The sequence below is a fragment of the Musa acuminata genome, chromosome BXJ1-9 (genome assembly GCF_036884655.1).
Source record: "Musa acuminata AAA Group cultivar baxijiao chromosome BXJ1-9, Cavendish_Baxijiao_AAA, whole genome shotgun sequence".
Classification (NCBI taxonomy): Eukaryota; Viridiplantae; Streptophyta; class Magnoliopsida; order Zingiberales; family Musaceae; genus Musa; species Musa acuminata.
In genome coordinates, this window is record NC_088335.1 from 44,275,785 (window position 1) to 44,300,292 (window position 24,508).

General features: G+C 35.1%; 3 protein-coding genes across 4 annotated transcripts; 2 read left to right on the forward strand and 1 right to left on the reverse strand.

Moving 5' to 3' along the window:
• Positions 1–10,016: 10,016 nt before the first annotated feature.
• LOC135594375 (NAC domain-containing protein 45-like) lies at positions 10,017–12,781 on the reverse strand. The gene is made up of 3 exons (XM_065084758.1): positions 12,588–12,781; positions 12,222–12,499; positions 10,017–10,506 (listed from the first exon to the last, which is right to left on the reverse strand). The coding sequence occupies exons 1-3, from the start codon at positions 12,742–12,744 to the stop codon at positions 10,204–10,206; spliced, it is 738 nt and encodes a 245-aa protein (XP_064940830.1). The 5' UTR covers positions 12,745–12,781; the 3' UTR covers positions 10,017–10,203.
• Positions 12,782–15,251: 2,470 nt separating this feature from the next.
• LOC135594140 (uncharacterized) lies at positions 15,252–15,914 on the forward strand. Its single transcript, XM_065084553.1, has one exon. It carries the CDS (start codon positions 15,252–15,254, stop codon positions 15,912–15,914), a length of 663 nt encoding a protein of 220 aa, XP_064940625.1.
• Positions 15,915–16,290: 376 nt separating this feature from the next.
• On the forward strand, positions 16,291–24,419 carry LOC135593702 (protein GET1-like). Of its 2 annotated transcripts, XM_065083931.1 has the most exons (8): positions 16,291–16,543; positions 20,567–20,646; positions 20,865–20,935; positions 22,317–22,387; positions 22,453–22,534; positions 23,683–23,732; positions 23,826–23,951; positions 24,038–24,419. In XM_065083931.1, exons 1-7 carry the CDS (start codon positions 16,433–16,435, stop codon positions 23,910–23,912), a joined length of 552 nt encoding a protein of 183 aa, XP_064940003.1. In that variant the 5' UTR covers positions 16,291–16,432; the 3' UTR covers positions 23,913–23,951; positions 24,038–24,419. The 2 variants fall into 2 exon arrangements, 1 of the variants encoding a protein (XP_064940003.1); XR_010479779.1 differs by lacking the exon at positions 23,826–23,951 and having other exon boundaries at positions 16,300–16,543; positions 23,683–23,825.
• Positions 24,420–24,508: the final 89 nt, after the last annotated feature.

Below are 24,508 nucleotides of genomic sequence, written 5' to 3' on the forward strand. Positions count from 1 at the left end.
CATGTTACAAATAACATGCAGGGATTCCTTTCAATTCGGAAACCAAAAGAACATGAAAGATTCATTATTATGGGAAATCGTCTTAAAGCGAAAGCGATATCAATGGGAACTTATCGTCTACGCTTAGAGACGGGTCACTTGATGGATCTTGTTGACACATGTTATGTCCCTACAATTTCTAGAAATTTGATTTCTCTTTCTAAAATTGATGAGTTGGGATATTGTATTTCTTTTGGTAGTGGCAAACTCAGCATATTTTACGATTCAATAAAAGTTGGTTCTGGAATTATGTGTGATGGTTTGTACAGAATTAATTTGGATCTTGAGTTTGCAAAGACACTAATGACCCTGCAATCAAATGTTGGATTGAAACGTAGTTTCAATAATGAAAGATCTTCCATATTGTGGCATAGACGATTGGGGCATATCTCCAAGGAAAGAATTAAAAGATTAGTGAAGGATAATATTTTGGAACATTTAGACTTCACTGATTTTGATATTTGTATAGATTGCATTAAGGGAAAGCAAACTAAACAAATAAAGAAAAATGCCACAAGAAGTAAAGAACTCCTTGAGATTATTCATACTGATATCTGCGGACCACTCCATATTCCTTGTTTTAGTGGAGAAAAATATTTCATCACATTTATAGATGATCTGTCCAGATATGGCAAAGTTTATCTAATACATGAAAAGTCTCAAGCCATTGATACTCTTGAAGTATACATAAATGAGGTTGAGAGACAATTAGATAGAAAAGTTAAAATTGTCAGATCTGACAGAGGTGGTGAATTTTATGGCAGATATGATGGATCTAGTCAGAATATTGGTCTTTTTGCTAGATTCCTAGAACAACGGGGTATTTGTGCTCAATATGCATTACCAGGTGTGCCACAGCAGAACGGTGTTGCTGAAAGGCGAAATCGTATTCTGATGGATATGGTTAGGAGCATGATGAGTTACTCCTCTGTACCTGAGTCGATGTGGGGTGAAGCTCTTAGGACAGCTATGTACATCTTGAACAGGGTTCCTAGCAAGTCAGTTTCATCGACTCCATTTGAGTTATGGACTGGTAGGAAACCCAGTCTAAGACATCTACATATATGGGGGTGTCCTGCAGAGATAAGAGTATTCAATCCACATGAAAAGAAATTGGAGCCAAGAACTATTTCAGGATATTTTATTGGTTATCCAGAAAAATCCAAGGGATACAAATTTTATTGCCCTAATCATAGTATGAGAATAGTAGAATCTGGTAATGCAAAATTCCTAGAAAATGGCGAAATTAGTGGGAGTGAAAAATCTCGAAGGATTAATTTTGATATTGAGGAGATTCAGGTTAATTCTCCCATATCATCTCCTGTTCGAGAGATTGTTGTTCCTCAAATTAATGAGAGTATTGATGAGGGTGAACAACAAAATAACATCCAAGAACTCTCACATGATGTTGATGTCGCCGCTGATGATCTTGTAGAACAATCACAATTGGCAGATTTGAGAAGATCTCAAAGGAAAAGGAAACATGTCATTTCTGATGATTATGTTGTATATCTACAAGAATCAGATTATGATATAGGAATAAAAAGAGACCCCTTATCGTTTTCACAAGCCATAGAAAGTAACGATTCTGAAAAATGGTATGATGCAATGAAAGAAGAGTTAAAATCAATGGTACAGAATGATGTATGGGATCTCGTTGAATTGCCCAATGATTGTAAAAGAGTCGGTTGTAAATGGGTCTTTAAGACAAAACGCGACTCAACGGGCAATATCGAACGATATAAAGCCAGACTTGTGGCCAAAGGTTTTTCTCAGAAGGAAGGCATCGACTATAATGAGACTTTTTCTCCTGTTTCTAAAAAGGACTTTTTGAGAATCGTTATGGCATTAGTAGCTCATTATGATCTTGAGTTGCATCAGATGGATGTGAAAACGGCATTTCTGAACGAGGATCTGGATGAGGAAATCTATATGGAACAACCTGAAGGATTCATAGAAAAGGGAAAAGAAAGTTGGGCTTGTAAACTTAAAAAATCCATTTATGGCCTTAAACAAGCTTCCAGACAATGGTATATAAAGTTTCATAATACCATTACTTCCTTCGGATTTAAGGAAAACACTGTTGATCAGTGTATATACCTGAAGGTAAGTGGGAGCAAGTTTATTATATTGGTCTTATATGTGGATGATATTTTACTTGCCAGTAGTGATCTTGGTTTATTGCACGAAACCAAGATATTTCTCAACAAGAACTTTAAGATGGTTGATATGAATGAGGCATCCTATATCATTGGCATTGAGATATTCAGGGATAGATCTCAAAGATTATTAGGATTGTCTCAGAAAGGATATATTGATCGTATCTTGGAGAGATTTAATATGCAGCTTTGCTCAACCAATGATGTACCTATTACTAAAGGTGAAAAATTCAGTCAAAACCAGTGCCCTAGAAATGACTTAGAAAAGAATCAAATGAAGAATATTCCTTATGAATGAGCAGTTGGAAGTCTACTATATGCTCAAACTTGTACAAGACCAGATATCAGTTTTGCAGTTGCAATGCTGGGAAGATATCAAAGCAACCCAGGAATGGAACATTGGAAAGCTGCAAAGAAAGTAATGAGATATCTACAAGGGACAAAAGATTATATGCTCACATATAGGAGATCTGATCAGCTTGAAGTAACTGGATATTCAGATGCTGATTTTGCAAATTGCCTCGACAGCAGGAAGTCCACTTTAGGATTTGTATTTATGTTAGCTGGTGGGGCAATCTCTTGGAAAAGTGCAAAGCAATCGCTTATTGCATCATCAACAATGGAAGCTGAATTTGTGGCATGCTTTGAGGCCACAAATCAAGCTTTATGGCTGCGAAATTTTATCTCAGGACTTGGTGTGGTCGACTCAATTGCTAAGCCGCTGAAGATATTTTGTGTTAACACTGCAGCAGTTTTCTTCTCTAAGAATGGCAAGTACTCTAGTGGTTCCAAGCACATTGAGTTAAAGTACTTGGTGGTTAGAGAAAGAGTCCAGAAACAGCAAGTGTCAATTGAGAACTTGAGCACCACTATGATGATTGCTGATCCATTGACAAAAGCCTTACAGTGCAAAATATTCAAAGAACATGTTCTTAGAACGGGGCTTGTGAGCAAGTCATAAAGGATATGGTGATGCATGTTTATGTGGATGCTATTATTGACATTTTACTTAATTAAAGTTATCTGTTTCTGCTATCCTGTTTACATTTATGTTTATGCATATTATGGTTGAATGTAATAACAGGATTGTCTTGACAAGACAAATTACAGGGGTCATTATGGACTATATTAGGAAAGACTAACAATGTTGTGGTACATAGAAGGGAGTATGACATTGATGAAATACAACCGCTATGACTCGCATTGATAGTTGGACTTAATATAGTATTATTGTGATTATTGGACTTATTGACTTATTTTTAAAACATGGCCATGTATAAAATGCTTTTCAAAATTTTTTGGAATCCAATTAGATAAAATTGTTTTCAAACAAATTTTGTTTTGTTTGTTTTGATTTTGTATCTCTTTTATATCTTATCAATTAATGAGCCAAGTGGGAGAATGTTAGAATATGTGGTCTTTTTATTGAATAAGATATATAATAGAATTGGGTTCCGTTGCGATATTTTAGCCAAGACTAAGTCCACTACGGAACGATTCCTCAGAGATATCCTTGATGGGAGGAAATCTTCTGAGATCTCATCTCATCGTAGACCCTCTGCTCTCGCCTATTAAAGGATAGGATCTCTAAGGGAGTTAGTGTGTTAGAGCGGAGAGCCTATTAAAGGATAGGATCTCTAAGGGAGTTAGTGTGTTAGAGCGTTGACACGTATAGACGCATCTCTCTGTTGAGGAATTCAGTTATTCTCCTCGACTCTCTCCCCAAAACCCTCTCCCCAAATCCATCAATCTGAGTAATCCTGTGAAAGGATAGGAAGAGAGGAGAAAGGGTCTACTCTTTGCACTCCCTGCAGATTCCGCAGCGCGATCGGATTAAAGACGGAGCCTGCAGCAATCTTGGATCACGGTGCTGAGCAGATCAAACAAGATCTCTGAACGGATGGCTTCAAAAGGTACGCATCGTATAATTTGATCTATGTATTGATTTTAATTCTGGCATATAGGTTAATTCCGCATTATTGACTTAGCATAATTATAGATTTTTATGCTTACACACTTGTGTTTTGAATTGCTAGTTGAAGAGGGTGAAAAAATAGAGATATGAAAGAATAAAAAGAACTCTAGATATTAAAAATTAATATTTTAAAATATAAAAATTGATAAGGTTTCAAAAACTAGAATGCCCCATCAATCTTTCTTCCTTCCTCTTTTATATATCTATTATACATGGAATCCCTCGATCATCTAATTAATGAATTATAATTCACTAAAAATCAAGCACAAATTATAATATATATTAAAGTCATGATGTGTTTGTACTTTGGTGATTTTAAATTTTTATACTCATCTCAAAATATAATAATATTTTTAAATTTTGATAAGGTTGAGCTTATAATTTATTATCTTTGAACTTGTAAATTTAATGTTCATTGCATATGTTCCCGGGTGAGAAAGAACTTATTTATAAGTTATTATCATTATTGTCATGATAAATTGATAAATTTAAATGTGAAATAAGTGTGAATGTTAAAAGAAAGTTCAATTTTGTAGGCATTGTCATTAATTATCATCGGAACTTGACAAATATCAATTTTGTTTGAGTTTATTATAAGTTTCTACTTGAAAATATTTCTTTTTTCAAAAAGACTCAAACATGATCTCTTTCTTTAAAGATCTTCAAATGATGATGCTTGTTAGCATTTTCTTTGTAAACTTAGTTACTAGCTTTAAGATTCTTCTTTCTTTCTTCATGAATTTTTATCGTGATAATTGTGAAATCCTCTCGCTTTGAAGTTAATAAAGGTGATTCAAGTGTTTTAGCAAGATATAAATTATAAAGTGAAATATGTCCATAAGTAATCTTAAATAGATTTTTACCCATAGAATGATTAACCATAGAATTATAAGCAAATTAAACACGAGGTAATATAAAATCTCATTGTTTTGATCTTTTTTAGCAAAGTATTGTAGCAAATTATCCAAGGTTTTATTAACAATCTCAGTTTGTTTATCTATTTGAGGATGATAAGTATTACTATATAATAGGTTAATGCCAATTTCTTTCATAAACTTTTCCAAAAATAATTAAAAAATTTAGTATCTCTTTCTAATGTGATAGACTTAGAAATTTTATGAAGTTTAACCACTTCATTAAAATAAAATAAAGCTTAACAATATAAGAAGCATCAATGATCATTTTACAAGCAATAAAATATGTCATTTTGAAAAATTGATCAATAATAACAAAAATAAAATTTGTACCTCTTTTGAGTTTTTAATAGACCAATCACGATATCTATACTAATGTTTTTGCAAAGAGTATTAAGAATTGATAAAGAAGTATATGCCAAGATCCTGAGTTTGTCTTTTTAAAATTTAGCATATTCTGTATCTTTTCAAATATCTCAGTAGATTGAATGTCAAAAATATTTTACTTGAATAAAAATAATTATTTTGTCTCTCCAAAATGATATTTTAATCCATTAGAGTATAGTTCTTGACTAATATACGCTCTTAGAGAATATTTAATAATATAAAGTTGATTTCTATGAAAGAGAAAATCAACTTTGATAACATAATTTTTATGATGACTCTTCATGCATAAGTCTCATATTTCTTCAAAATCTTTATCATTCAAAGTAAGTATTTTTTATTACATCAAATCCTTTTCTATAGGCACACATAGTATTAAGAAGTGTCAATTGTTGATCAAATGTATCTTATTATATATTTTATTCTTATACATCAAAATAAAAGTATATTTTTATAAAAATATCACTCATCTTCCATATCACCAATCAAGACTTACTTGAGAATTTATATGTTTAAGAGTTTAATGATCATAATCTAAGATAAATCTTCTTTGGATTAAATAAAGTTTTCAAGAACAATAGTATAAAATTTAATATCATAAGTTAAATATTTTTTCTTGTATTATAAATTTTCTCACTAAAAAATACATGTGGATGTCCTTCTTGGCTAAATACTCTACCAGTACTTACATGAGAGGCATCATAATCAACTTCAATAATATAATGTTTCTCACTAAAAAATCTAATAATGTAAGAATAGTAGTGGATAATTTTACTTTAGAAATTCAAAACCACTATTTGTATGATGTCCATTAAAATGCTTCTTTCTTTATACATTTAGTTAGATGAGTTGTAATAATATTAAAATTTTTAATAAATTGATGTAAAAGGATGTCAACTCATGAAAACTCCAAACATTTTATAGGGACTACCATATAGTTGGCATGAAGTTGGCATTCTTATCATTTTGTTTGGATAACTTCAGTTTTCTTAAGATTTGCATATAGTTGGCATTCTTCAAGGTTGATATCTAGAGTTCATAAAGTACATTTTAAGATTTACATATAATTTTTCTACCTTCAAGGTTGATAGGATAGTTCTGAAATATTCAATATAATCAAGTTTGTAATGACTATAAATAATAATATCATCAAAGTAAATAACAACAAACTTCCCAATATAAAAACTTAGAATTTGATTCATTGCCCATATAAAGGTTCTTGAAGTATTTGAAAGTTCACATGGGATAACTAGACATTCATATGAACCTTCTAAGTCTTGAAAGCAGTTTTTCATTCATCTTATTGTTTAATACAGGATCGGTGATAATTGCTTCTAAAATCAATTTTAGAGAAAATTTGAGCATTAACGAGCAAATCGAATATATCCTTCACACGTGGAATAGGAAATCTAAACTTGATAGAGCTAGAATGATATAAGCTTAAACTTTTTTAAATATAACCTTACGTAGTAGATTTATAACTTATTTATTCAACCCTACAAATTCTTTTAGATTCATCTGTAGTGAAATTTGTTTAACAAAATTGCTCCTAGAACAAGAGGTAGGCTGCTAGAAAGTTCTTCGAAGCATATGCCTTTAAATTCCTATAAAATGGCTTCTACTTAACGAGAAATTTTTATAGGCTGCATACATTCTTTAGCAACTAACATAAATAATTAACTCAATTCTCTTTGTTATTTAAAGTAAGAAAGTTATTTTCTTATCTTTGGGTTAAAAGTTTGGGAGCAAACTCTTTTTTGCATAGCAAAAGCATAATTCTAACTCTATTAAACTTCAAAGTACATGAGTTCTTTTTTACCATCATGGATAGCACAACTTGGCATAGTTTTCCCAAGAGTATATGTCTAATATTCATTGATACTATATCATACCACATATTATCTTTATAATTTTTACACATCGAAAAAGAAATTAGACATCAATTAGTAACTCATACCTCATTATCTTTCTTGAACTATATAACCCAAAATCGTTTAGGATGTGATTCTATCTTGAGCTTGAGCTTATCCATCATAACTTGAGACATAATATTCTCACAACTACCACCATTAATAATAAGAGAATAAACTTTATGAGACTAGCAATATATTTTAAAAATATTATTTCATATTCATTCTTTATTAAAATCTCTTCTTGGAGTAACAAGTGCTTTATAGATTACCAAGCATTCGCCTTTTTCAAATATAATTTCTTAGGAAGCTTCCTATTCATCAGATGTTGGTTCTCCAATATCTTTAAGTTGTTCATTGACATCTTTTTCTTTAGTAAAGTTGACTCATATATTAACTTGTCTATTTAGGTACTCATTCATGCAGTAACCTACCTATTTGTGTTTGAAGCAAGTAGGAAAGTGACTTGTGTGTCTCATTAGCTTTGATCCACAAGCGTTATAATGAGCATAGCTTTAGAAGAGGAGTATAAGGAAATATTAGAATATATATTTGCTTTACTTTTAGCAAATTTTGCTTTAACTTTTAGTGTAATTGATAAACATCAAAAAACTTTTATAGTCATTGTATCTCCACTTCATCTCAAATTATAACTTATAGGTTATTAACATATCTTGCAACAAGTTATTCTTTTATCTCTTGGGTATTATTTCAAGCCATCAACTTGTAGAAGTCTTTAGTGTAGTTGATGATGGTTTTGCTATCTTACTAAAAACTATTAAATTGTGAAAGAGAGCTTGAACATTGAAGAAAATTTTCATAGAGCCAAGATTTCATCTTCTCTCGATATAAAATCTTTATTTTTCCTTTCTGAAAGCACATCTCTTATATTTTATTTCACTAGATTGAAGAATAACCTTAAGGCCTCGTATCAATTATTTTTTTTATTTTTGGATATCTCCTTGTACTTAAAAAAATTATGAATGATACTAAGTTAATCAAAAAACTTGTCGGATAAAAATTGATTATGGAGCTCTAGCAAGTCAATGTTGATGTTGTCATTTGCACAAAAAAAAAAAATTCTCTCTATGTATTAATCTCTTGTAGCTTTTTTGGATGTAAGGAGATTCATATCTTCGAATTCATCACTTGTATAACCATAGCTTGAACCTCTAGAGTCATGATTTTTTTTAACATTTCAAGCGTATGGTAAGCTCTTCAACTTGTCTCCATAGTGATCCAATTTTTGTATCTCTTTTATCTCTATCCGGTTGTATCATTCTTTCACCATGTCACCATATGCCCATTTTAGTTGTCAATAGAAGGAAGTACTCCAAGAGCATAATAAGGCTCTGATATCAAATGATGTGAAACAAAAAAGAAAAAAAGAAAGAGATTATGAGAAAAGAAATAAGATATGAGAGGATAAATAAAACTCTATTTCAAAAGGTACTAACAAAATACAAAAGTTTGATGAAGTTTCTAAAGCGCTCTACCCATCTTTCTTTCTTCCACTTTTATAGATCTCTTGTACGTTAAATCTTTTAACCACCTAATTAATGAATCATAATTTACTAGAAGTCAAGCATAGATTATAATACATATTAAATTTATGGTGTATTATATTTTGGTGATTTTAATTTTTTTTAATTATCTCAATATATGAATCGTCTTCTTGTAATTTGATAGGGTTAACTTGAAATTTATTATTTTAGAACTTAGGAGCATTCAGTGCTCACTATGCATTTGTAGTCAAGGCTAACTATATCTTAATTAGCTCAGTGGGGATTCGACCAGTTAGTTAGGTTTTATGTTAATATGAATTTTCTTTTAAAGAATAAGTGATGAAGACAGGATTCCAGTTTAGGATTTTACAATAAACTATCAAGATTTTTTCCAGCTAGTTACTAAGCAGTATATTAAAAAAATATCGGATGAAATTTTGAAACCTTTCTGTGTGACTCCATCGTAGCCACTAGGGTATTGTTGTCGTAAGTAGAACGACTATGATCGAGAGGGATCATATATGCTCTACAACAAATCTGCTTCATCTCATAAATTTGATCTATTCCATAATCATACTAATTATAGATTAGATCTACCTCCTTCGACGTTCTTCTACCATTGTCAGCTCTACTCGACATATAGCAAAACAAATCATTGGTGATCCTCCTCTATTCAACTTTGCTTGGAGGGCATTCCCACTGCAAGCAACCAACCAACATCCATGTCTTCGTTGTTCTCATCTACATCTGATGTCTAATTATTGCTTCCTAAAAAAACAATAGCTCAATCTCAACATGCAAGACTTATATACATCACTACAACAATTCTAACCTCTTTTAGACTATCTAAAGGTGGTAACTATACATCTTTATTACTCAGCAAAAAAGATTCAACTACTAAGAGAACTCATCCCAATACCAAATTCCAATCACAAGTCAAATATATCACCATCAAACCAATATCTTAAATATAATTTAATAATTATTATTTATGTGTGCTATTTACTTATATTATTCATATCGATATGAAATAAGGATAGAAATTGTAGTTACATGTGCATTAAAAAGGAAATGAAAAATCAAATTATAAAGGCAAGGGTAAAAATAAAAATAATAGAATCAGTTGTTCTTTTACATCCTTTAATTCCCACCCAATTAATTCTAGCTACATGCTTTGCAAACTTGCTGAACATTTACTTATCAGTCTAATTAAGCACTTACTTAATGTAGATTATCGACATGCTACTACAATACAATTACACCCCAAGTGCATCATCTTCACCACAATAGGAAGCTTTAGAAACGAAGAACGAAGCATCAATTGGCAACAGCAGCCACACATGAAGGCTCGTCGCCGCCGTCGTTGTTTGATACGTTGGAGCACCACGCATCGTCGATGATGAACTGCATCCAACTATCGTCCTTTGCTTCATCATCGCCATCATGGTCATCATCTACGCGCAGTGACGACGACCCCAGGGGCATATCAGGTGAGTGCGTCTCGATCTCGGCCATGGAGTCTCGCAAGCTCTCCGCCAGCGTTGAGCTGCACTGCCCTTGTTCTTCACCTGTTGTGCATGCAACAGTCTTCTTGAAAACCCGACACAGGGCGTATGAATCCTGGGAAAAAGAAACACTGTGATCACCACTCAAAGTTTCTGGAGGAGAGACCAGCTTAAATGGATTCACCTGTGATCACACTGTTGTCTAGCAGATTAACTTTATGGATGTCAAGATATGCATTGATTTTGGTGCAGAAGATTACTGCTAAAGTATGTTTTTGGACAATTATGCAAGATTATTACAATTGATCAGATCTCTTTTGGTAAACCTAAGAACACGATTTCTCCTGTGGAATCTAAATTCAGAATCTTCGCAGAGGAGATTCAAGAATGGGTAGGAAAACAAGCATATTTGCAGGTCGTTCAAGGAAGTAGGTGTGGAGATTAAATCTCCGGATCATTAGAATCATACTGTTGTCTTGAAGTACTTAACAGGAACCAGAAAAAAAAAAAGGGAAAATGTTAGCTATACAGATTTATACGAAGGATTCATGTGACCACAACATTTGGAAAATCAAAGCCTTCTGTTCAATGCATTTGAATACCAAGAACATAAAGCTTGGTTAGCAAATATCAGGTGATGGCAATAACTCAAAGTTAAGACAGAGCAATATGGAAGCATGCTAGATCTGAGGAGATCAACATCAAGGATACTTTGAACTCACCGAGGAGGAAGAGAGCAGAGTTATGGCGGTATAAATTTGCATAAATCCAATGATTGATGACACAAAATATGCACAGACATCACTGTGAAGTACAATGCGACTACCGGCCATCATTCTAATACTGGTCATGAGAACACACATAACACTTAATGCCAAAGTCTGCTTACAGGTGGCAGATTAGTAGGAGCTATGTTTTTACACTCCAAAAGCAAAATCGTTTCTTGATCAATGCAAGGGGCAAAAAGGGAGGAAGCCACGTAACATTTTGAATGCATGGATAGAGCATGACAATCAAAACATCAGAAGCCAGGGTAGAAGTGAAGGCTTGCACCTGAAGTACAGAAACAAAGTAGTTGTTCTATTTAATGCAGTTTTGCTTCTGATTGCTTTAATTTCTTGTACTTCTGTATTCTTATTGAGTTCTGCAGAATTTGGAGTTCAGTTTAGTTGTGAATTTGTTCTTGCAGGATTTCTGAATCTTTCAGGTACTGTTGTAATCTTTCAGGTCATCTTAATTATACTAGGAGAGTAAAATATCAGAGGTATACTAGGTGTCTGTAATGTGTGTGTGTGTGTGTGTGAGAGAGAGAGAGAGAGAGAGAGAGAGAGAGGGGAGGGGAATAAAGTGAAAAGCCACCACCGACAACGTTGGATACCATGCATGAGGGATGCATGGTTATCTTTGCTTTAGTGCAGATTATGTCCACTCATATACATAAAGCAAGTGTGATGGACACAAAATTAATGGTGATGAACAACTGAGAGCATTCTGCAATTGTCTTACTCTAATGCAGAAAGTAACAATAAACAATCGTCTCGATAGACCACTGAAAGCAGCCTTGCACTTTGGCAAGGACCAAAGCAAGAAAAGAATATCTGACTGCATGCTTCTTGTGGATAAAAAAGAGAGGCAAGCAACCCGAAAACCCTAACTTTCCATGCACTCCATGCATAACCAACGTAGCACCTCTACTTTCCAACACTCTTCTCGCTCACGTAGCCCAGCAGAAGACACAGATCTGCTACTGTGCCGAATGAACAATCCATGTGATGCCTCGTCATGATTATGTGCTACATGGAAGGAGAGGCATGAGGAAGAAGATGGTACCTGAAGTCCCACTGTATCCTCGCACTCCTTATCATCGAGACGGTACTCATGCATCACCCAGCTGGTACGCACTCCTTGAGGAGCTCGGCCTTTGTAGTAGACCAATGTCTTCTTCATGCCGATGGCTCGATTCTGATGGCAAACCCGTCGGTCCTTCCCGGTCGACTTCCAGTATCCAGCTCTCGTTGCGCGGTTCGTACGAAAACCATTGGGATACTTCCGATCTCGTTGTCCGAAGAAGTACCATTCTGGATCCCTACTTGGCAAGAATGATTTCCCTTACAGAACCCAAGAAATCAGAGAACATGAGAAGGAGAGAAATGTGTCGTAGGATGATCAAGATCGCAGTGATCTCTTTAGGCAAACCTGCTAAATCCCATGGCTCACATTTGTAGAGATCCACTTCTGGGATTATTTCCAGCTCGATCTTGAGACCATGGATCTTCCTCTTGAGATAGTAATTCACCAGCTCCTCATCTGTGGGATGGAATCTGAAGCCTGGCGGAAGACCCATGGGAGCCATTGTCTCTCCCTGCTTCCTTTGTTTCTTTCTACCTCTTTCTTTCTTCTCCTGAGACCTCCTCAGCTGCCTTCTCCTTTAACTTTAGTCCACACTTATAAAGGATGCAAAGTCTCTCCTCCAAGTAGTTCTCTCTCTCTCTTTTTCTGATTCTTATGTGAGCCACAGGCTCTTTACAACTTCCCTTTACCATTAATTATCACACCACAATTTGAAGGAAATTTGACTTGCACATGTTTCTTTAATCTGGTAATAGATGTTGCAAGAGCTACAAAAACCTAAAGTGCTTGAAATCATGTGCTGATGGACAAGATTTGAGTAAATTTATTGTGTCACTTAAAGTTTTAGCTGTGCCTGGAAACAACTTTAGTTCTTAAAGAGAACTCAGAACTACCTTTAAACCAGTTAATCATCTCCTGTCTTTGTTGGCCATCAAAATCTTGAGGGAGAAAGAGAAAACAGAGGATATTTACTTTTCTTCTTTTACGAGTCAAGATCAAGGCCTACTTTTTCTTTTGGCATACATATATTAATATCCTTTTAAGTAAGATTAAATACCAAGTTAGAAGAAGTAATAATAATGCACATAAGACTAGGCTTTCCATATCTTGAAATTTAGATTAAAATAATACAAAAAGAGAAGTGAAGAAAGGAAAAAACTAATAGGTTGCAGTTTGAACTCTTTAAAAATGACAGTAGTTAATTGTTGTAAGATACTAAATAAGTTGATATGCTAATATTTAATTCATTAAACATTGAGAGGCCAGACTTAAGTTTCATTGCAAAGAATGTCAAGTTCTCTGGTAATATTAGTAGGTTTGTCATAATAAAAAAAATGTGATTTTTTATAATGAGTTTTGGTTTTCATTGGTGCAATATAAAATACATTATTGATATTTGAGAACTTAAGTCTTCTTTTTAAGATCTAAATTTGTTACAATAAAAAGAAAGTGAAATATCTTCAATGTAGTGCAGCTAGAGCTTGTTATCAGTTGGCATTGGAATGTCAATATGAAGCTTCCACTGACAGTATCCTCTCTGTTATATGGAAGATTTAGCTTCCAAATGCAATTGTGAAGAACACTCTAATATGTTATTTCCAAAGTTCCAACCTTTGGGATTCAATCTCTATTGCAGAACTAGTACTTCATTTTTTGGCTTTTCTCACAACTACATTGAAGAAAGAGAAGAAATATATGAGCCTGGAGAAAAGTTTAAGGACCAAGTTACACAATTCTTTTGATATATTAGAGAATTCAATTCCCACACATTAAGAGATAAGATAAAACACATGCATACACAAATTAAGTTTGGAGTTCATGAAACCATTGTGTGATTCATATGCTTAGCATAATTTGGAGTGAAAGGGTTTCTTTGGATCAAAAGATACCATATATGGGAGCTGTCTGATCGAGATGATCAATGTTAAAGACATTCAATCGAGATAATATTAAATTATTAAGTAATTAGTGTAGAAGTCATCTAATTAAAATGATCGATGAGAAGTTATTAGTATCAAAATTGATTATCGATTCGTCGAATGACCCGACATATAAAGGTCATGAAAATTAGATTTTCTATGAGTTGGATGCTCTTTTATATCTATGAATAGTGATATATCAAATTACTAATATTATAATAAAATTTACAATTATTTTTAATACTTGAAATTTGTACACCAAAAATAATGAAATAACATTTTAGACTTAGCATTAGGGATTACGTGAATATAAAGCGCCTCATTTAACATTATTTAAATTAAAATTTTATTATCTTAAGTTTTCCAATTAAACATCACAATATTTCTTAACTAAACCATTTCAAAGTTATGACACAAATTTCTACTAATTCCCTGTATAAATATACATCAAAATCCTCATAAAGAGTATTGACATGGTGAAAAGACTCATCAAAGCATATCTTGCCTCCTCCTTCTTCTTCATGGAACACCTCCATGCTTTATATCTCCTTTGCCTTTGATGATCCCGGAGAAGCACCTCCATTGTGGTCCTCGCACAGCTTTCACTTTCACTTTTCTTTTCTTGATTCTATCTAATCTTGAAGCTTCTCACAAGCCACGAATGCCACTTACACAATGATGCCCTAATTCTCTTGGAATTGTATGATGATCGATCTTAATTATGGATGCGCACAGTTTAATTCACACTTACAATCTTTGTCACAATCCATACCTCTCCTGCATCTCGGTTGCCTTCTTTCGGTGTTGATGTTGGATTCCTCAAAAGAGACATGGGGTGTTCCCGAACGTTAATTCTCTCCTCTCAAACTGAGATGAGTTTAGTTCACGTGAGATGGCCAACTTAAACGCCCTTCGAAACACACAGAACCACAGATAGGATCAACTTAAAACGTCATAAAGCTGTTCTTAAGCACACACCCAAAGAACAGTAATGAGAGTTGCATGTTACAGTGTCTTCGAATTCATATATCTAACCATATTAAATACTATGATGAACGTATACCAACCAAGGATTCATGGTACGTGAAGGATGCGTGGGTTGTCGCTGTTGCTTGGTGTTCTCCTCTTGTTTGCACTCCTCTTCCTCGACCTCCATCTGAAGCCCACCACCGTCATCTTCTCCAATGAAGGCCTTGTCACCGCCTCCGCTCCACCCGCAGCTAAGCGAGAGTTCAGCCTCCTTATCGGTATCCTGACTCGCGCCGACCTCTACGACCGCCGCCACTTCCTCCGCTTCGTCTACGGCACGCAGGCCTCCTCCGTTGCCACCATTCACGTCAAGTTCGTCCTCTGCAGGCTCACCAAGGCCGAGCAGCGGATGCTGATCGCGTTGGAGATCCTCCGCTTCGAGGACATCATCGTCCTCAACTGCACCGAGAACATGAACGCCGGCAAGACCTACACCTACTTCTCCTCTCTGCCAACCGTCCTCCCGCATCGCTACGACTACGTGATGAAGGCCGACGACGACGCGTTCATAAGGCTGGCAGAGCTCGCGGCGGCGCTGAGGCCGCTGCACCGGAGCGACCTCTACTACTGTGCGGCCGTCCCGTGCTCGAGCAGGGACCCTTCCGTCGGGTACATGTCGGGCATGGAGTTCGTGCTTTCGTGGGACCTAGTGCAGTGGATCGCCACGTCGGAGATCCCGGCGAGGGATACGGTGGGACCGGAGGATAAGCTGGTGGGGAGGTGACTGAGGAGGGGGAACAAGGCGAAGAACCGGGTGGCGGAGAAGCCGGCGGCGATGTACGATTACCCGGGGACGAACGGGCGTTGCTCGCAAGAGCCCATATGCTATGTTTTTGTTTTTTTTTTCCTTAAATAAATGTAAAAATATTCTAAAAACAAAACCAAATAATCCTCTTATTTGAATATTACATATAAATCACAACAGTAAATAACTTAATGTGAGAATAATGACATCATTGACACATACTTTATTCGCTTAAGTAAATCCAAACCCTGACCCTAACCTTTTGAACCGAGCAATACTTCCTATCACGAACCCGGTTTATTTGGCATAAATCGGGAGGAGTTGATCGCTTTAGTTGCTTCACGAACCGGGTTTACTTGGAGAACCTAATATGGACCTCGTCAGACCCGGATGTTGTGCCGGTGGGATCGCCTTCATCTCGACCGCGATCACGCCACTAGCTTTTACCACAACATCGCCGGTCTAATCACGTCCCTCTCACTCCGGTGGCTTCAAGGATGAACGGCGGGACCTCCGGCAGCGGCAGCGGCTTGCTCTCCCCTCTCTTCATCTTCTTCCTCGTCGTCGTTCTGCAAACCCTCGATGGCCTCCTCGATTTCGTCAAAAGGGTAAGCGAGTTCGAATCGACTTGTCCCGGAGATTTTCTTGTTTCTGTACTATCCGCGGAGATCGTATGGAATTCACCTTCCCTTATCGGAATCCAATGGGACGCCTAATTTTTAGCTATCTTGTCGATAAATCATAAGTAAATGGATGAAACTTTGATCTTTGGTGAAGATCGACAGTTTAGTGATGTTACTAGCTCGTAAACGTGATGGTTAATGATACGCTTGTTAGGAGTTGCGTTGTTGAGAACAAAAGTTCCTTCTTTGCTATGGAGATTGCGAGGTTCCCTATTTCTTTTTCAGCGTCTTATTCTTAATTTGTCAAGTTTCATATATTGGATAATTATTTAGAAAGTATTGCAATCTCTCAATGATTGACTAATTATTAGCTTTAAGAGTTAATGTGGGAATAGAACGATGATGTTACCTATTCTGAACTCCCTAACCCTGCACAGGTTATTTGTGCTTTCGTATAGAAGTTTGTAGACTGTGTCTATTAAGAAATTAATAGGTCTTTCCATGCATTTGAAAACCCGCTATTGACCAAACAGCTGAAATGGTTGTATTCAGTTTTGTTGGAAATTGACATTAATAGTTATGATGATTTTATTATGGCAATAAAATATTTTATTGATCATTTTGTTGTATGTAACTTCACATATTTGCAAAACGAGCCATCTCATCTACTCTTTCCTATAACATCCCATCTTGGGATATGATCGTCACAGAAGATAAGATTTGACATAAACTATTTATTATTTTTTAGGTTTCTTTGGGTAGTTAGTTATTCAGGAAGAGTCTTAATTGCTTAAAGATTGACTACTAGTTGCTGTTGGAAAACCTCATAGAGTATCAAATGCGCAGCGGAAAATAAATACAAAAACGGTTTTCCAAAACAAATATTATCGGATTGTCGTGTGATGCCCGCGAGCGAAAAACTCGAAACGATAAAACCGCATCAAATGGTTGAGTCGTTCTCACCTAGGGGAGATTGTATATCCCCTAAATCGCAGATCCTAATCCGTAGGATGGAGCTCTCACAAGCTCCTCTTTAGCGGTAATCCACACAACGGACGTAGCGACGACGTACCTCCTTGCACAGTGGGTTCTCTCCTCGTGATCGCGTACCACTACACAACAACAATCAAAAGAGGGGCTGGCCCTCTTGCTGCTCTCTCACACCAGGGAGGCTCACGACAAGGAGAGATAGGGGGAGGAGGAGATAGGAGGCTGGTGGCTGGTGGCTGTAAGAGCCTATGATCCTTTGAGCCCCACTCCTATTTATAGATAGTCTCTCTTGCTAATCCTAATGGATCCTTCTTAGTGGTTATTGGATCCCCATCCAATAATTATTGGCTTTATGGATATTGGATCCCTATCCAATAACCACTCTAAACTCTATTGGGTCTCGCCCAATGAATCCATTAAAACATGGGCTTATTGGATATCTCATATCCAAACCTCTATTCATCGCATCATCCACCATATGTGTGTGATCCTCTAAGCCTAATATCGAGTTGGCCGTGAGTTGCATCCGTCAGAAGGAGCATTCTGACTCAATGAATTATTATCCCCATAATAATTTACTCAACTCATCGACTATGGACGTACTAGGCCACTACACCATAATCCTCATACAGTACAGGGGGATCTAATCCATTGTACCTATCTGCCCTTAGTTATTATATATATATAGTTCTTCATCCATTTAATATCCCAGAAACCATATGTCAGGCATGGTGTTATCAGGCCCGTACGAAATTCATCCGAGTCTCACTCTTATCGGATTCTCCGGAGAACTCTTTCTCTCTCAATCCAAGTGACCCTGGCTAGGGATTTGCTTTAGTGAGAATACACGGGATATTCCTCTCATGATAGCGAGAGTGGATGATCTTTTATTGACACTCAATTGCCTTCGTAAGGTTGGTTATCATTTCCAATGACCATCTGTACTAGATCTGAAACTTTCAAAACTATAAGTCTGGTATCAAAGAATGGAGTACTCAAACAAGACATCCTTGGTGTCTTAAGTCGAATGACCAAATACACTACTGAGACTACAGAAACGTTGTTTGACGATGAGGTATCATTAACCATCTAGCATTTCGTAAACGGATCATTCAGTGAACTCATTCTCCAATGAGCACCTGCACTATATCCCTAGTGTCCCCACACAAGTAGCTATGAGACCAGCTGCCTCCATCAATCATATGAATCGGTATATAGTACACCGATCTGTCCGATTACCTCGATGTCCTTCTCAAGTAACCTATGACCATGAATATTTAAGATATGTATTTAAAAGAGAATTGGTCTCATTATCATGATCTCATTGTGATCCAATTCTCATTGCACAGATTCAAGGACATCACAATATATTCATCATATAATATGAAGTGAGAAAATATCATTATTAATATTAACAAAAAAAGATTGTACATGCCATCACTCACGTGATTGACTTGTATGACACCTGTAACTAGTAGTTGCCTTGTGTAGTTATTTGAGGAATATGGATTATTTTACCCATGGTTTGTTTTACCGGATTGTACTTGTGTATTGACCAGTCGTCGGTATGATACATACCAATGTACCGACACATGGTATGGTGAGATGTACCGATAGACCAATATGTACTATCCATATTGGTCTCCTATTGGATCGATATGTACCGCCCATACCGAACTATATACCGTGATATGGCGAACCTTGATTTTACCTATCTAGAATCTTCAACTCTGCATGAAATATTTGTAATTGGAACTTATCAATATGTAGGCCCATGAATGATCTTTGCTCATGTTATAAATATTTCTTCTGTAGGTTCTCTTGTATATCTCTATCTCTTTTCTAATTAAAGGTCAGATCACCATAAAACTGTGAATTACTCCTTGAGAAGGTGTTTATCAAAAGGTTTATGATTGTGTGACAAGCTGTGCTTAATTTTTTTATAGAGCTCTCAGGCATTGGTTAAAATGATTGTCTTGCTTAGTGTCGGGCAATTTTTGTGATTCCTAAATCTTGTCATCAACCAATTTGACATACATATGAAATAGTGTTTAAAATATGATGTAGGAATTTAAATGAGGCATTCAAATGAAATGTAAATCAATGTGGTTAGACAGATTTCTTATCCATCTCTTCTAAATCTTCTTAAGCAATCCTCATGACCATGATTCCCAATGGGTTTCTTCCAGTTTTTATTTTCTATTCATTTTACCTTGGACAAGTTATCATCCTATTAGATCTTCCCACCTATTAATTTTTTTTTCTTTATGGGCCTTTTGCAATGCCAACATGAGCATCTAATCGGTAAGATGTCCTTGTCTTATAAATTACTAAAACTTTGTTACAAAATTTCATCTAATCATGCAAGATGAATTTTTAGTTCATCGGCCTAACTGTTTTGCTCTTCCAAATCAAGAATTGTTCATCAATCCCAAGAAAATTTTCTCACTACATCCTCTTTTGTGTTCAAATTATTTTTGTGTTCAAATTATATTTCTTTATTCTCTAGATTGTTTTTATTCAGAAGAAGTAATGAATTGGTACCAACCTCCTCGGGGTTTTCGGCAGTAAGCATTTCTGGTTAAAAAATAAATTTTCTGCCAATATTTTAGGATTTCATATGAAGCTGCATAATCTTCTGCTGCTTTATGCACTGAAAAGCAATCCCTTTTCATACCCCATCTCTGTACACTTCACTTTAGATTTTTTTTTCTGTAAAACATGAATTCCTTTTTTTTTCAATATCTATTTTCTGATTTGTGTAAGTACACATTCATATGAGTTCAGTTGTACTTTTCCTCTCTGTTGCAACTTTAGCCCCATATTTTCTTGTATTTCCTTCTTGACCTTTTCTGGGTAATAATGTTCTGTTTAGGACGAATGATATTAGTTGTCCTATAAGCTACTGAATCCTTTTTCTAAATTATATTTATGTAAACTTGTGGAGATTGATGAATTTTACTAGGGCATTTTCTCAAAATACTATTTCCTTTTAAATGTGTTACACTGCCTTTGCAGAAAGGGATGCATAGTGCTGAAGAAGTTCAATTGCGAAAAGAAATCAAACAACTTTTAAAAGAGGCTAGCTCCTTGTCAACGTAGGTGTTCAAACATCTCCAACGAGGTTGTCTTACAGTTTTACAATAATTCAAATATAGTCACTTTATAGTTTGAGTATATTTTCTGGTAGCACTTTATGGTATGTCAATTTAGATATTATGTGCGGTCTGTAACACTTCTGTTATAATGCTTATTTAGAAATGCATCTATTGCATACATTACGATGATGATGATTATTCTTTTCCTTTTACTGCAGGCCCTCAACCTTTGCTCAGTCTGCAAAGCTCAGACGACTGGCTGCAGCCAAGGAAAAGGAGCTACTAAGAAGTATATATACAGTAACAACTTGGATTATGTGAATTAGTTGTTATTTATCCTACTCAATTAGAATAACAACTTGCAGGCTTACGAACTATCTATTTGTGGTGCTACCTAGAAGAATTTTTCATATTACTTTGACATGATGACCCTGTATTCTCCAGTCAAATCAGTCAATCAACTCCTTAACTTGGATCTATCTAAAAGTTTTTTGTGTCTCTAGAGTATTTTGTACACAATGATGAAGCTTAGCAAACTTCATACTTGATCAGTTTTTGGGATGATATGCATCAGCCATTTACATGCTAGACAGTTTTATATGTTACCTGACTGCATATTAAATTAATATACTATCTTATGTTTTATTATTCTTAATAATCTGACTGTATTTCTGTGGCTTGTTTCATTTTGTTAGTAAATGAACTCTTATGTTCCTAGATATAGTTTGTTGTTAGATCAGTATTGGATTTGGTGATAGTTTGATTTCTTTTGTATTCACGTTCTGAATTGGACTCTTCTTGTCATTATATTAAAAAGATATTTGGTCTATTGAAGAAATTATTCAAGTTATTTTATCAAAAGGAGTTGGATGTTTTTACTAATGAACAATTCTGTGCTTCTTTTCTTCCATCTTTCATGACTTCTACTTCTGCGACATCAAGTCTCTAGTCTATTTCCTTTCACTTTTCCTTCTACTTCTCTCTACTACACATATTGAGTAACTCACCCAACCTTTTCTTCTTAACAAAGCAATTTATTTCGTAAGTTTACAACAACATACCTATTGCTTGTATCATCTCTTAAATTCATCTTTACTGTTGGGGCTATGGCATCTGTAGAATGTTAGATTGCATATAAGAATGATTTTGTATTAGAAGCAAGGATATACCTGACATCGGCATTGTGTTTGATCTAGGCCTTTGCGTCATAGATAGGAAATGACGTTGCAGTTTTCTGTTTCTGTTATTGATTTATTCATTTTCTGCTAAGTGCTAAGAAAGTTGGTTATTTTTACAAGATCATAGTGATGATGGTGGGGAAGAGTTGGATTTGAAAGTTGTTTGCTTATATTTTTACCTCGTATTCATGGAGTTCTTTCTTTACCTTGATTTTTGTTTACCATATTAATCCATTAGGACCTGTTACCTAAAATTCCCTCACAATCTTTCTGACTGTTTGTTTCTTACGGACCGTAATGTTCTTGATTGATGATTAAGTCTTGCATGTAGCTCACAGAGTTATGGTGGTCATTTTTTTTTACTATTTGCTTGTTCCATTGTTCCACAATCCTCAAATATCTATTGCTTCTTATATATGTGGGATATAAAATCATCAAGATTGTGTAATGGTTTTCTAAACAATTTCTTTTACTTAATTAATGCACATGCAGAACAAGAGGAGCACAGGAAGGAGAAATCATGGTTTTACGAGTTGTGTGGGAGGGTCCTGCTGGTTATCAAGGTAAAATGAGTTTTCATATTCTCTCTACGTTTAGAAGGACTCGATGATTATTTTGCTTCTCCTAGGTGCTGCTCTATGCTACACTTGTTTTGCGATTCTGGGGAGTTCCTGTTGCAGCAGTTCCTCATCATTTGCTGCAGCCATTTGGTAAGATTTTTATAGCCCATTGTTCCCCTGATGTTGAAATAATTAACATTGTCTACTCCAATAAACGGGCATCTGAAGCTATTTTGAATGATATTGTTACTTTAACTATCTTTCATTTTTATCAAATGTGAGATTGTATGTGTAAGTTGGTCATGCATTATCCCCATGTAACACATCCAAGGAGGTAAGATTGTCAAGGATATCTGCCTTTCTGGACATTCTACATGTTTGAATCAGGATATTGTTAATGTGAACTAGAAAGCCTGATCTTTAATATTGGCACCTGAAATTATTTTTAATATTGTTGTTACTTTAACTTCAAATATCTTTCGATGTATCAAATTTGAGAAAGATTATCTTGATAAGTTGGTCATTGATTATCCAAGCAGGCATGTTCCAATTTTTCCTCAAGGATCTCTGCTTTGTTTGGGCATTGTACTATTGTCAATGAGCACTCTTTAGTGTAACCCTGTGCAATTTTGAGCCTCGTTGGTAATTGATTGAAAATTGCTAGAATAAAAATACTTGCATAAGTTGTATAATATTGTATGCTTAATTTGTTATTGAGTTGTAAAGACTTGCTTCAAACAAATTCAAACTTAAGGCAATTGTCCGATTGTGCTGATTACAATGATACGATGGCTGTGTTCTTGTATTGGAGATCTATACTGTAGGATCTGAGAGATTATCTTATGAAGAAATTTACATTAGAGGAACTAGAAAGGATGTGAGATTCTAAAGACCATTCTATTCTTTGCCCATTGACTTTTCAAAAATTATATTCCTACCTATTCAACATCAGAATATAAAGTTTTATTTCATGTTGATTGATAGCAATAATTCATCCACTTAGTACAGAGGTAAAATCAGGCTCAATTTGGTTTATAAAAACTTGATCTGAACATCATATATTTTTATTCAAATCATCTTGTTCTGGATGAATATTTCAAGGATAGTCACCTCTATTTTCTACCAAAAATTTTAAAAAAGTTGTGTTGAGCAAATTATTGATGTTTGTTTTCTTATTCCTTTTTCCATCTCCCTTCTATTCTGTCATCATACTTGGTTTACAGTATGTCCATTACATCTAGCAGTTGCCCTCAAGGCCTCCGGCGTCAAAGATTGATGTTTTTGTCTTGTTTTGGCAGGCAAGATATTGTCCTGGAGAGCTGGAAATTCTGCTACAGGTCAAATCATGGTATATTCATTACCTGAGTTGTGCATCAAAACACGATGACTTGATGAATTTCTTTTTCCATGACTTTGCGCTGTTTCATGGATCACAATACAGGTTGGGATAGTTCCCTGGCTCATTTTAACTTCTAGTGTCAGCAAATTCTTGTGGCAAAAACTCTCAAAAGGATTTCTCAATTATTAATTCTTGAAATGACTTTGCCCAATCTAAGATCATAATTCGGTATGTAGATTATTTACAGTAGTTGCTTCAGTATTCCAGATACATATTCTTTTTATGCAACTAATTCATTACCTTCTCTTATACAGGCAGTTTTGTTAAGTTCATAGTATATGTGAATAAGGAAACTGAAGAAAAATAGAAGGCTGGATGACATGCGTCAGAAATTTCAAGCAGCATTGTATCATTAGGTCAGCGCATAATTACCAAAGAAACCAAAGCTCCGCTCTATTCTGCTTCAAGAATTTTGATCAGAAGTGCACACACGTTGTGTGAAGATTGTTTCAAGATTGTTTTTGTTATTTGTTCATCTTATAATTTGTTCAACTCTGCCATTCAAACACTTGATATTATGGATCATTTATTTTTATGTTAACCTGGATCTGTTGCCCCCAATGTACATTAAACATTGGCATTTTGGAGATCTGTAGTTAATCTACAGTATAACAAAGATTGAGTTGAATGATTCAATGAGCTATGAGGTTTCTTCGTTCTACCAAAATCTTATATGGAAAATAATAATAATAAAACTGTAAATCTCAATTATTTGATATTGATTA